Source organism: Heloderma suspectum, chromosome 6 (assembly GCF_057233095.1).
Source record: "Heloderma suspectum isolate Gila_16-S chromosome 6, 16-S_ref, whole genome shotgun sequence".
NCBI lineage: Eukaryota > Metazoa > Chordata > Lepidosauria > Squamata > Helodermatidae > Heloderma > Heloderma suspectum.
The window spans coordinates 67,957,690-67,972,580 of record NC_139463.1 but is presented as its reverse complement, the minus strand read 5'-3'; the positions used below and the strand labels follow the sequence as shown (position 1 = coordinate 67,972,580).

The window sequence follows — 14,891 nt, the reverse complement described above, 5'->3', positions numbered from 1 at the left end:
GGCTAATTAGCTCTGTGAAAGACACAAACTGCTGAGCTGATATGGCCATCCATTTGACTTTGTCAAAGTTAAAGTCAAGTGTAAATTAAGGACACCCCCCCGTACACCACCTACTCAAATTGTTTACAGTTCTGCTGCACGTTTAATCCTCATCCACCGCTGAAATGAAGCTTACGGGTCCAAAACTTGATTGGATCAGCAGCTGAATCTTTCATCAACGCTGATGATGGCACAGCATCCTCCACCATATCTGACGGCAGCAAGGTAGGTTAGGGGATGCAGGACAGCCCAAGTGGCCCACAGCTCTCTCTTACAGCTTCTTGCCGCCACCTCCCAGGATCTGCTACCTGAGGCAAAAGCCTCAATTTGCCTAATGGTGGGACCGGTCCTGGACTCCTGGTGGGATTTAGTACTGGTGCGGGTTGCATACGCAGCACAGCAGTTCCAGGAGCAGAAGAATGTGTACAGGACAGTTCAGCAGGCTTGAAACTGGTTTAGATTTCCAAGATGATCATGCACTCCAGCCAAACTAGATGTTACACACAGATATGTGTAACTTTCTCCTACTTTTTTCTTTTTTAAAATGAAAAGCAGTTTCGAGAAGCTGTGAGGCTGAATGGAGGAAGGGTAGACATGCTTAACTCATTCCTTGTGAGCCATTTTCTACTGAAAGACCTGATTTGCACATAAAGCTAACTCATGGTTTATTTAGCCCATGGTTAATCCATGGTTTGTTACCCTACCTAGCAGATAATCAAACTGTGGTTTGTTTTCTCACTCCCTGGGTTGTTTGTTTCCCCTCCTCCTTCTCCTACTCCCTCCCTGTTCCCCAAATGCCTTTGTGGCGCTGTAGTACCAGCATGTAGGATGGCTGTGTTGTTGTTTTTTAATCACTCTTGCCCACCTCTGCGAAACAACCCACGAACAACCCATGGTTCTGGGTTCACACATAACCCATGGTTTAAACAGCATAGAGTTCACAGCCTAACAACAAACCATGGGCTCTCTTTCTATGTTGTTCATGGCCAACAGACTATGGAGCAATTTCCTGGAGCGCTTCCATGTTTGCAGGGCAGCCCAAAACATTTTGCTGCCTGAGGTGAAGCAGCAAATGATGCCCATTCCCCCTCCCCCCCCACACACACACACGCAGGTCAAGGTGCATCATTCCCAAGGCTGCTCAAGGCATTTTGGCACCTGGGGCAGAAAATCCCACAAGTGGCACTCCCTAGCAGTAAAAATACAATTTAATAATAATAATAATAATAATAATAATAATAATACATTAAATAACAATTTGAGACCCAAAGTCAGTTGCCTGAGGTAGCCACCTCACTTTGCCCAATGGTAGGGCCTAACATGTGTGTTTGGAGAGCTTTGTGAGCAAACTAGCTATTAGAAACAGGAAATTTGGTGCAATAAAGGGAGGGCAAAAGAAGCAGACCTCCCAAATCCCCTCCCACACCTGTCTGCACGCACAGAAAAATACAGAGAAAGGGTGGGAAAGCACATGCATTTCTTTTAAACAAAAGCATGGAGTGGGAAAATTGGAAGTACTGACCTTAAAGCTCCAGTAGTTGGGTTGCTAACAAACAAAAACAAAAAAACAAAACAAAAAACAGAACAAAAAAATACCATTAAGATTCTGTTTTGAGAAAACAGTTGACTTTAAACTGCGTGAGAATTTATTGTTTTTAGTTGTTTGTTTAAAGTCCCCTCCCAATGGTGTTTTTTTTTTTTTTTTAACAAAAGCAATGAATTCTCTAAAATGAATAGGGATAGCTGGTGGGTGTTACACATGAAGTCTTTTAAACAGGTCGACAGTGGTATAAATGTGAGACCTCATTACAAGGAAGAAAAAAAAAGAAATTTAAAAAAGAAAATGTAAAGGCATCCAGGGTCTTATAGGGGAAGACTTGTGCCAATTTGTATACCAATCAATAAATTACAGTGCTTCATCCTGGGGGGAAAAACTGCAACTAGAAAATATCATGCAAATTAGGAAACATGATAGATATTTGGTCATTTTGAATAATTTATTCCACTGCCTAAAGTCTGACTCTTAAAAGCAAAGTCTGTGCCAGACACTGGTTTCCATCCTGAAATCTGGACATACAGATGATTTGTAATGGCTGGGCTATATCCATCATGAGGACAAAATCGCCTCCTTGTAGCAATACAGGGTTAACCCCTGATAATCAAGAGACAGTTCAAGCAGGTGTAAGAGCACAGAGTTGGATTTAGTTATACTTAGAGGTTAACCACTTAAATCCCATTGATTTCAATGGGTCTACTCAAAGTATGACTAAGGCTGCTTCCTAGCGCTACAAATCAAGAGGCATTGTGAAGCTATTCTGTTTTTTCTTCCTTAATATATTTTTTTTTCTGGAAAGAAAAAAAATAGAGAAGAAGGAGTGGGAAAACACAGGAGGGTTACAAATGGAAGTCTATGACGTCTGGACTCCTCTTAAAATTCCATGTTTGAGGCGGGGCAGTTGCATGATAAATGCCTAGTCTGCAAGCACCCTGAATCTGCAAGCACCTTGAATCAACAAGAATGTGTGTCAGCATGGGTGCAGGGCAGCTAGGTAATTTTAGTCCCTTAGGTGCAATCCTATGCATGTTAGGACAGAAAAAGTCCTACAACTTGGCTGGCTGGGGCACGTTGGGAGTTGTAGGATTTTTTTTTCTATCTAAACATACATAGGATTGTGCCCTTAATGATCTTATGGGGCCCCCTTTAGACATCCATTTGTATTACTTCAGTCATGAAGCGCACAACCAACATTTCGCTTCTTCTGCAGCCTGATAGGTTAGAACAACAGCAACAACACTATTTGCCTATTCGCTACCGGGCCAGGTTTAAGGTCTTTTGGTACTAGTGTACGAAGCCCTAAACAACTTGGGACCAGGAAGCCTGAGAGCGCGCCTTCTCCCTTACCAACCCGCCCGATCACTGGGGTCATCAGAGGACACGCTCCTGGTGGTTCCACATGGACCTATGGCCCAAATGGAGTCCACCAGGAGAAGAGCCTTCAGTATGGTGGCTCCCGTCCTGTGGAACTCCCTGCCTTTGGAACTCAGGCAGGCACCAACACTGGGCTGTTTTCAGCACCTCTTGAAAACAGCTCTTTTCCAAGAAGCCTTCCCCAGTTAACCAGCCTCAGTTTTATTGGCACTTTGTCTTTTAAATAATATTTTTAATATCACGTTTCATTCTTCTGATCTTTTGTTCATTTTATCTCTTGTTGTTCACCATTCCGGAATCTGTTTAGATGTGGAGCGGTATACAAATGTTGTGAATAAATAATAAACCTGATTTTAAAAAACCAAGGCATGTACAGTTTTGCATTTTAAACTCACTTAAATCATAGCACCATCATGGTGCTATGATTTAAGTCATAGACTATTTAAGTCATAGACTATTGATAGACTACAGGAATAAAAGGGGTTTTGCTTCTCCTGCCCTGATGCCCTTATACTCTGCTGCTCTCTGTGTGGCCGGGGTGGGGGGTGGGGGGCTGGATTGTGGCCATCTTTAGTTCCATATTTAAGAACGTAAGAACAACCGAAGAGCCCTGATGCTGGATCAGACCAAGGATCCATCTAGTCCAGTATTCTGTTCGCACAGTGGCCAACCAGCTGTCGACCAGAAAACCATATGCAGGACATGAGTGCAACAGCACCCTCCCGCCCATGTTCCCCATGCACTTGCCCCTGCTAATAGCACAAAATCCTGTCACCACATGGCTTCTTTTGGCAGCTGCTGTAGACAACTAAAAAGGAAACTAGCTTTAGGTTTGCACAAGGGTAGAGCGGAGCTCCAGCAAGGTTCCTGGAATGATGGGACAGTGTACAGGGGAAGGGAATGGCCTTGCTGATGTTTGAACATCTTTAAAAATCATAATCATTATCTTCATCATCATGGGTTGGATCCAGACTCTGCTATGCTTAGAACAGACCCATTGAAATCAATGAATTCAGTGGGTCTACTCCAGCCTGGTGCCCACCAGATGTTTTGGATTTCAACTCCTATCAGCCCCAGCTAGCATGACCAATCATCAAGAATGCTGGGAGTTGTCATCTACACCATCTGGAGGGCACCAGATTGGTGAAGGCAGGAGTAGACCCACTGAACTCAATAAGGGTGCAACCACCCTTATAAAAAGGCGACCACCTATCCAACGCAGAGCAGGCAAAGCATGGAGGGGATCGTCCCCTCTGCGCTTCAGCCGCCCTGCATGCGCGGGAACTCGGAGCGGGGGGCTGGATGCCAGACGATGCATAGGAAGCGTTGGAACGGAACTTCTGCCATCCCCACCCTGGCACGCCCCCAAGAACACCCCGTTCTTGCCGCTCCGCACTCTTCTTCAGAGCCTACGAGGCAGCGCGGGAGCGGGTGGAGGTTGGTTCTCCGGGAACCGACCTTGGAGTGCGGGCTCCGAGGTCAGTTCCCGGGAACCGACCTATCCTATGGCCATCTAGCCACTGACTAGCGGCCATATGATTGCACCCTAACTACCTTAAGTCCCATTGATTTCAATGGATCTACTCTAGGCATGACAAAGTCTGGATCCAACCCAATAAATAATAAGCACTTCTACAACATGTCAAAGAGCAGTTCTAATGCAGTCATCCTCAAGCAACGGTGTAGGTCAGTCATATTATCCCTCTTCTACAGTTGAGGGTTAAGGCTAGGAATTAGTGTCTTGTCTTCAGCCATCTCCTAACTTTGTGGAACAGGAGAGATTTGAAACTGGGACACGCTGGCTCAGCTCACACCCTGAGCCATCATACTTGCTCTCAAGTGTGATGGGCTGGAAGAGTGGGGAGCACCAAGCCATGTAGGGAAATAGTGTTAAAAAAAAAAAAAAAAGCCAAAAGATTATGGGGCACAACCTAGCCAACAATGAGCACTTTTAAGTCCCATTTTACACCGGAAGAGTTCATCACATGTTCAAAGTACTCCCCACCAAAACTGATGGGGCAGTGTTTAACTTTGGCTAGATGGTGCCTGTTATATACGAAGTTCATGGGCATGGCTGGGAAGGGAGTTGTGCTGTTAGTCACTAGTAACATCACAAAAACAACAGGAATCTGTGACACATGCACAGCTTCATTCCACACAGCAGTCACAACAGCAATGGCTGAACTTTGGGGAATTGTATTTTCCCTCCTACAGCAGACAGAACAACTGAGAATTACATATTGCTTCATCAAGAGAAGCACAACTTGAAGGTAGGGAGAAAAAGTTATCTGAACTATGTTTAACAACAGATGTTATTACAACTTTGACAAAAACTATTTTCTTTTCTTGACAAGCAAGACGGTGGGCAAAAATTTTAACATCCCTTGGTTAAAATTTGGGAGGGTCTTCAGGAGCCAAATAGTTTTTGTGGGCTGGCTCATGCCCACAAGTCACCAATTGCCTTTCCATAGTTTAGTTCATGTACTGAGTTAAACATTTTCCTTCCTTCCTTCTCAGTGTACATGGCACTTCCAGAGTTCCATAGATAGGTCCCTGCCTCAACATTTAAATGGTGACAGAGAGGAAGACAAAAAGTGGAGGGAGGAACGTGGGAGAGCAAGTGAGCAACTTAGAACATGCTGCTGTCTGTACAGCAACATGGGTTGCTTGTCTTAAAAGGCTTTTCTACACAAGGCATTTATTGTGCGTTCGTCATTCCCCACTCATGGTTGTTTATGGGTACTTTAGATCAGCGGTTCCCAACCTTTTTGGCACCAGGGACCGGTCTCGTGGAAGGCAATTTTTCCACGGACCGGGGGGGGGATGGTTTCGCTGGCGGACTTCCAAAATCTTCCAAAAAAAGATTTATGTAGCCTATTACTTGAAGAACAGGGACGCAAATGACGTTCGCTACATGGATGCCATCTGCGTCCCAGCGGCCGGAAGTCCACCACCGGCCAGAGCCAGCCGGCAGCTCTACGGACTCACTGTGGAGCAGAGCTGGCCGGGGCCGGTGAGGATTCCAGGCGGGGGAGGGACGGATCACCTCCCCCGCCGGACCCAAGGTGAGGGGGTTTCGCACACCCCTACTGTGGCCCGGTTCATAACAGGCTGCAGACCGGGGGTTGGGGGCCCCTGCTTTAGATGACATCGTGACCCTCCAATATCGCTGGAGGTTTTGGAGGCTAAAGACCATTTCCCGCAAGTTATTTTAGAGCAGGGAAAATGCGTTATTTAATGGTAAAAATGAAAGAAAACACATTTATCACTTGTGCATTTGTGCTATTCTGCTATACCACAGTGCCACCTAGAGGTTATGTAGTGGAAAAGCAGGAAACACTCTTTGTGTAGTGTTCCAATCTCAATTCTGTGAGAAAACCAATAGTAGTTACAGTGGATTAACAGCCTCATGTAGAAAAGCTCAAAGTCTTACACAAAACTGGAGGTTGGGGTCTTGCAATCAGAGTGATTTTCCTGTGTTTTTATGCTAGAAGCCAAGCACAGGACTAGAGGCAGCCTAGAGTGCTCTAAGGTTGTAGGACTTGGGGGGCTGCACTGATTTCCAGTGTTGCTTTGCCAGTCTTGGTTCCTGATTAATGGATTCTTGTTCAATCTACAGATTTGTAAAATAAAAATTAAAAATTAAAAAGGGTAAGAGGGAGGTGCCCCAAGCTTCTGGTGACCTGCAAAACAAATTAATCCAACTAAGACTCAAAACCTTCTGGTTTGTTAAATGCCAATTGACCCAAATAAAAGGTTCATTCCACATGGTGTATGTCTGTTTCCTGATCTTTAGGACCACAACAGCTACTTTGATGTCTCCAGAGGATACCAGGTTTAGGCTGCAACCCCAAATTCACTTACTTGGGAGTAAGCCTGATTGAAATCAGTGGAGCTTAATTCTGAGTAGACATAGATAGGATTGCACTGACAGTCATCCAAAAGGAGAATTCTACAGCAGGAAGTAGGAGAAAGTCAGCTGGGCATGATGTCATCAACAAATCCCTCCTAAACTCTGAACTGATCTAATCAGAAAAAAAAACAATATTCTGTGCCACAATTCTTCATCCTTCTGCATTTATAAGACCAGCATGTCAAGGAAAAGGCTTAGCTGCAACTCTCTCCTTAACACGCTAGCTTTCCACTGGCAGAGTGCTTATGACTTGGGAGAGCTTTCATGAAATCCTTCCTTATTTTGTAAAGGATGCCCTGAATGTCCAGCTATTATTTGTGTGATACCAGAATGTTTAGCCTTGTGGGACACATAGCAACCTTAGTGTGTGTGTGTGTGTGTGTGTGTGTGTGGAGAATAGAAAAAACTAGGTGCCAACTCCCCTTCCCACAGCACTGTAGCCCCCATCCAATCTCCCCCTTCCCCCTGGTTCCCATCAGCCTTTTTTAAAAACAGCACACAGGAAATCCTGATCACAGATCTCCCATATCATTCCTAGTTGTGCCTGGAAACTAGGACCTGTAACTTTAGGCAAGGAATATGGCCTCACATGGAGCAGGATCAAAAAAGCAAATCATGAGTAACAATTTGTGAGCACAAACAGGGTGCATGCATCTAGACTACTTTGAGATATGTTAAACAGCTGCTTGTTCATGCCCATGGGATTGTTCCTTCATGATTGTATTATTTGGTTTGTGCCATACGGTGCTGACACTGGAGGGTATTTCTTTGCATACACATGAGTGAGAAGGCAGCGGTTTGTTTGCACCCTACTGACTGGAGGAGATCATGCTCTGCTCGCATGATGCTGCATTACTGAAGGTGCTGGCCTTCTTGCAAGTGTGGGGAGAATCCATAGACTCACTCAGATTGCCAGCAGCCAAATTTGTGGAGGATATATTCATTCTGCATTCCTGGCTTGAGGCAAACTAGTTCTGCTGTAGTGGAGAGCAAGGTAATCCAGCCATGGTTTAAAGATATTTGGCTCTTTCGACCTCTATGCTGAAACTCAACAGTTCCCCCAAAGCTCTCCAATCCGTACCTTTCAGCGCAGCTATTGGCATGGGAAATCAATTGCATTGCAGCAGGCTAAGGTGGTGATGACATCAGCAGAATTTCTTTTTCAAAGATAAGGCAGGAAAGAGAGGTACAATTAATATCATTCTGTTTGTATGGGGGAATCAAAAGGAGATAAGGCTATGTGAGGGGATTTGAAATGACAGCCTTATTAGCACCGATAAAAGCAAGGCAAATGGTGTGGAAAGGACGGTATGAAGAATGACAAAGGCTGAGGAGAGGGTTGCAATAAGGAATATAGCACACCTGCATGACTATGAAACAACAGCTGAAGGTCGGTTTCTGAACCGACCAGAGCTAAGCCTACAAACCTGTTTCCAGTGCAAGGACTAATGTTCACATATCACTGAAAGTTAGCAAGAAGAAAATGCTTCTGAGCATGTGCAAAGTACATTTTGTAGATACGCATATGGAAACTGCAACAAAATGTTGCTATATGGAGCACTCCTCTTCAGGATCCCAGCCAGCCAGACCCTTTCCCAGGATACGCCATTCCCTCTCTCCCGCCTCCGCAACAGTCACTCAGCATTCTGTGGCTGCTGAGCATGCTCAGGCCTCACTGGGCAGCATTCAGCTGTTGTTGTTGTTCTCCTGCAGAGTTTGCGGTTTTTCCTACATGCTGATACCCTCCTCTTGCACTGTGCTCTGGCTACATAAGTACCTGCATTTAGAGAACAAGTTCACTGTTAGGACATAGGTAAAAGCTGCCATGCTCGGTTAGACAAAATGTCCATCAAGCCTAGCATTGCTGTCTCCAGCAGTGATCAGCCAGGCACTCCCCAGAAACTCAATAGTGGGCACGTTTGTGGTGGCTATCCCCTGTTATTTTGGCCCCAAAATCGGGGAACCAGGGTGCTTCAGAAATGGAAATACTATTCCTGGCTACAGTGGCCCCAAACCACCTCCTTTAAATTTGGCTTACCCTTTTTTTAAGCACATGAACAACGTCCAGCAAATTATGTGTGGGAGCCTTGGCAGGGCTTAAGTACATTTCCTGCACAACTGCCAATCGTACCCACCAGCTTTGTGCCCATGCCTGTCCAGTTAGAAAACCAGATATGCAAACCTGGAGTGGATAGTCTCACAATATTTCAAAAATGTGTTTTCTTCCTTGCAGAAAACCTTGAGGATATCTTGGCAATTTCCCCCCTAGAACCTGGCATGTGTGCTGGTGTTCTGAACGCTTGCCCTGCTCACTGTCATACTATAAGCTTCCCAAGTATCCATTATCATCTCTCAAACTTTGGAGGGGAGGAACCTGCATCTCAGTAAACCATCCTCCGGTTCAGTGGGAACCTGCCGTGACAGCGGCTGCAGGGCCTTGATAAGACAGAATTGTCATGCAGCCATGCTGCTTGCCACCCTAACAGTCCCCTGCTCCATTCTCCCTGGTTTCCAATTTCCATTCAGCAGCAAAGCCATGGGAACAGTGACCAGGAAGTAGCAAAGCTAATCAAATTTCAAGCACAACCATGACAACAAAGACCAAACAGAAGAGGCTGAATGCAAAATTTTAAGGTAAACTCAGTCCCAAGCAGACTGATTGTTCCCAGCTTGCCTTTAAGGGTGGCACAGTCAGAATATTTCAAGCAGAGTAGGTACCCATTAAAATTTACTGCTCCCACTTTTAATAATTTATTTATTTAATTTCTATACCGCCAAATAGCCAAAGCTCTCTGGGCAGTTCACAAAAATTAAAACCAGAGTGCAACATAGCAATGCAGAGATTTAAAATGCAGATTTAAAACACCAGAGCTAAAAGATTACGAAGCTAAAAGGCTAAAATACTGGGAGAATAAAAAGGTCTTCACCTGGCACTGGAAGAACAACGTAGGCACCAGGCGAACCTCTCTAAGGAGTTCATTCCACAGCTAGGGGGCCACAGCAGAAAAGGCCCTCTTCCTGGTAGCCACCCACCTCACTTCCTATCATCATCATCATCCTAAGCACTTCACATCCATTATCTCAGTAATTCCCCAAACTGCCTGCATATAGCAGGCTGAGAACAGTAAGGTGCTCATGGTTATCTAGTGCGTTCACAGCTGAGGTGAGATTTGAATCAGGGCCAAGGAGGAAAGTAAGGGCAATGGGGAGAGCTCAGCTGCCTCCCCTGCATGCCTCATTTGCTCTAAAAGTTGTACCCTCACCACTGCCAATCATACCCTTTAGCCATTGTGCAACACCACTCTCAACACCTGCATGAATTCTATTTGAGAACGGGACAGTGTCAGTGCATCCCAGTGAACTCCCTGCTCTTACCATCAGCTTAATCCAATCCATCATGCAACGGCCAAAAGAGAACATTCTTCTATGAGATGCCCAGCCTCAGATTTTGGCAGATCTCTGAGTATATCCCTTTTGCTCTAAAAATCATACAGCTGCCCCTGCCCTATACATGACTGGGACAGACCTGGGTTTAAATAAACAGGCCTGCTGCGGCTATCATGTCTAGATTATAATGCTAAAATCACTGCATGAAAAAATATAGCCCAAGAAAGTATTACCCTTGTACAGTCAGCACAAACCAAATGGTGTTTCCTGTGAATGAACAGTTAGCTCTGGTCATGAAATCTCCCCTGATGCATTCTGCTTGTCACCTAAATGAAGTCAGCTAAAATTCCAGCAGGGCTGCATTCTCTCTCTCTCCCCCCCCCCTTCCCTCTCCCTCTCAGTCTCTCATTCATCGCCTCCAGCCAGGCCCGTACCACAGCTCACTGGTTAATACCCTCTCATGGCCTAGGAACAGTTTTGCTGATGGAACATGATTTCCTATCTGTTTTCATTACCTTAAAGGGAAATTCACACCAAGTTAGCCTGCTCATTTGCAGCTTTGTTTTTTTTTTGTTTTTTTTTTTACTGGCACCAGCTTTGAGGGGGCCCTGGGCAAAGTGCTCTCCGGTGGGTCTCTGCCAGTGGGCCCTGGTGGGGGTGGGAGCACTCTGAGATGTCTTGAACTGCAACTCCCATCATTCCTAGCCAGCATGCAGTCCAGGACATCTGGAGGGTGCCAGGTTGGGCAAGGCCACCCCAGAGCAACACTACCTTTGAGGCATTGTGGAAAATTAAATGGTGGCTATGCCCAGACACCCAGCATTGCCTGGAATGCTGGACCAGTAAAAAAATAAAACATTAAAGGTGAGCCTTGCCAGGGCACTGAGGCCCAAGGACACCATGTGCTGATGCCAGCCCTGGATCTGGTTATGAACAGTTGGTCGTGGCTGCCCGTTGCGGGTCCGCATACCACCATCAGAAGGACTGGGGCACAACTGGGTGTCAGAGGCCAATCTGTGCTGAGTCACGCACTTGACATCAGGCTTCCCATTAGTGCCATACCAGAGGCAGAAGCAGGCATGGCTGGCTTTTCTTCTGCCCCCCCAACCCCCGAGCGAGTGGTAATGCAAACTGTCCCTGAAACATGTCTTCAACAGGGTTGAGTGGTGGGTTGCAAACTGCAGGCTTTGCTCGTTACAAGTCCCTCTGTTGGGGAACCTTTGCCAAAGAACCAAGAGGGTGGGGAGGCTGTAGAGACAATACTGTAGGTAGAGGACGCTGATATTATACCCTCCAGCTTTCCTTTTATTATTTATTATTTCTTTGTTACATTTATATCTCGCCTTTCCTCCAAGAAGCGCAAGGCAGCACACACTGTCCTCCTCCTCTTCATTTTCTCCTCACAACATCCCTGTGAGGTAGACTAGGCTGAGGGTCAGTGACTGGCCCACCCAGTGAGCTTCATGTGTGAATGGGGACTAGAACCCGGCTCTCCCAAGTCCCAATCCAACACTCTAACCACATCTTAATAACTAAGAAGAGCCCTGCTGGATCAGACCAAAAGGCTACCTAATTCAGCATCCTGTTTCCCACAGTGGCCAACCAGATCGCAATGAGAAGCCCACACGCAGGACAAGAAGGCAACAGCAACACCACCACCCGCCCACCGCCACTCATGTGCTCCAGCAACTGGTATACAGAGACATACTGCCGCTGCTCCTGCAGATGTCATGACTGGCAGTCCTTGATAGCCTTGCTTTCCTCCATGACTTGTCTAATACCTCTTTAAAGTTGGTGGCCATCACTTGTAGAAGTGAATTCCATAGTTCAACTATGTGTCATGTGAAGAAGTGCTTCCTTTTGTCTGTGTTGAATCCCCCACCTTTCAGCTTCATTGGGTGACCCTACTTTCTAGCATTATGAGAGGGAGGAAAACTTCTCCCTCTCCCCTTTCTCTATAACATACATAATTTTATACACCTCTTATCATTTTCTTCTAATCTAAAACGCCCCAAATGTGGTAGCCTTTCCTCACAGGGGAGCTGCTCCAGCCCCTTGATCATTTTGGTTGCCCCTTTCTGCCCCTTTCCCAGCAATACAATATCCTTTTTGAGAAGCAGCAACCAGAACCTCACACAGTATTCAAAGTGTGGCCGCACCATCGATCTGTAAAAAGCAGCTTCCCTCAATCTGGTGCCCTCCAGTTGTGTTGCAGTACAACTCCCAGCATGCCAACCCAGTTGGGAGCTGTAGTCTAACATATCTGGAGTGCACCATGTTGCGAAGGCTGGTATGACGGCATTTCACAGATGAAAATAGGGGCTGCCGGCCCCATGGCTATTATGCCAAAGACAACATAAGGCCTCCACACACATTGCTGAAGGTTCTACTCTGTTATATACTCCATTTGTTTACTCTGCAATAGCCTACCTTCTCCTGATTTAAAAGCCAACGTAGAGTTTGTTCTCTTAGTTAATAGGATGATGTCATAACAATACATAGCCAATCAGATTTGACTATATGCTGACATCAGTGATGACATCAATTCAGAATGGAAGCAGTGTTTCCTGAATCAGTCACATGGGCCATCCTAACCAGTTAGAAGACACATAGTGAACTGGATGATGTCATGATGCTACAAAGCAAAGTTTTTTTGACAATGTGCATGAAAAGCCCCTTCTCCCTTTCGGCTGAGCCCTAATATTAACACTGATATTGATCTTACAGGCATCGTATAGGGACTACGGAGATGTATGCACTGTTCCTTGTAAACTAAAGCACTATATAAATGCTATAAATTGTTATTAATACTACTATATGAAAGAAAGGTAACAACAGGATTCAACCACAAAAAATTATATCTAAATTAAAAAGCCAAAGACCCAGTTTCTCAGGAACTAATTTCACCTCCAAAATCTTTGAATATATAATGTGTGTGTGTGTGTGTGTGTGTGTATAATGGGTGGGATGAAGCATTGATGGAAACTAGATGTTGTGAAGCAGGTACCATGCCAGCACATAGCCAGCTTGTGTTTACGGGGTGCCACAAGAGGACAACCTGAAGCCAACAACACAGATGCCCTTTTCAGCCATGCAGATCTGGGGGGGGGGGATGGGGGGGTGGCAGTGCTTGAGGTTTTGTTGAAAAATAGCCATCCTCACGCTACTTCTTGTATGCCCCAGCCTTGATCAAGCATGCATGGGGCTATTAAGGAGCCTCTAAGATGTTCTCTCTTCTTTTTCAAGAAACCTGCCCCTATGTTTACTCCTTCAGCAATGCTTTTCAACAATTCTTCCCAGCCTCATCTCATTTGCTACCTGCTTCTTGCCTACCCTTGCTCCCCCCCTCCTCATAGATGAGGCCTAGTTTCGCTTTCCACACTTCCACTTCTCCACCGAAAATGGATTATGAGACCTCTGGGACTCTTTCCTGTTCCGTAATGCTTCCTAACACCCGGGCAGTGCTGTATGAATATTAATTATTTGTTTTCGTATTGTGTAGCTTAATTGTCGTCCCATCTCATATTTAGGGCTCAGGCTGACTTAGTTCAAAAAATAACACATATTGCAGTAAATCGTGTTATAATAAAATCACACTAAGGCCAACTTCTCATTGAGGATTCTAGACCGTATTATTTTAAGCCTGCAGACAGAAGCACACGTGACTGAATGCCTCTCTGTACAAACAAAGCTTTCTCCATAGAAAAGTAGCATGTCAGAGAGAGGGGTCCTAGCCTATGCATCTCCCTAACATCCTAGTTTTCTATGTGCAGGGATTGGGGGGGGGGAGGAACCCTCCCTATGTTCACTCCTTCAGAAAAGCCTTTCAGCAACCTTTTCTGCAGTAGACTGAGATGGCAGAATCCTGAGATAGTACGATGGACTCTCCCACTTCAAGTTGAAGGAAGGAGATTATATTTTTGAATTCTCTTTTGAGCATTCAAAAATATACCTTGCAAGCAGAAAACTAGCACATCAGGGAGAAATGTTCTTGCAGAGTTCACATCTTGCTGTGCTAGTTTTCTACTTGAAGGGAGGGTGTGTGTTTTAATGCAACAGAGCATTCAAAAAAGGGGATAGTTTTATTCCATCACCTGAAAGCCCAACTCACTCACTCATTCCCATCTCACTCTGCTGCATGTAGTATCATGTGAACCCCCACATGCAGTCAGAAGTGGTATAGTCCAGACACAGGTTTACTGTCTCTGTGAGAACTAGGCCAAATACATACTACTGATTCTGGTTCACTGGGTTACTTTACCAGCCACCAAGAAGCGTGTCCCAAACATTGCCCAACTCTTGCATAAATTAATAATCTTGACCTTTTTTAAAAGGTTGGGGGCTTTCCTAAGAATGTTCACTTGAGGTGGAAGTGAAATTTTGCTTTGATAAAATATTGGGTTAGATCCAGATCAGGTGCATGCAATTGAGCTGGTGGACCATCCAGTAATATTCTACAGGTAGATGATGAAAGAACACAATGCCAATGTGCAGAACTGGGAATCACAAATATTAACAGAAGGTGGTTAAGACAAAGCTTACATCATTGCCATGGGCACGTATGCCATGCGCGGGGGGGGGGCATGGAGGGAAAATAAAATGGATTTTCTGAGACTCTGAAGA

The 14,891-nt window shown here is 45.3% G+C and overlaps 1 protein-coding gene across 1 annotated transcript in view; it reads right to left on the bottom strand.

The window, feature by feature from the left end:
• The window catches only part of SRCIN1 (SRC kinase signaling inhibitor 1), a 185,932-nt gene that overhangs the window by 137,132 nt on the left and 33,909 nt on the right, over window positions 1-14,891 (bottom strand). Inside the window, exon 2 of the mRNA XM_084804718.1 lies at window positions 1,562-1,585. Coding sequence (XP_084660844.1) covers window positions 1,562-1,585 — 24 coding nt within the window. The remainder of the gene's footprint in view (window positions 1-1,561; window positions 1,586-14,891) is intronic.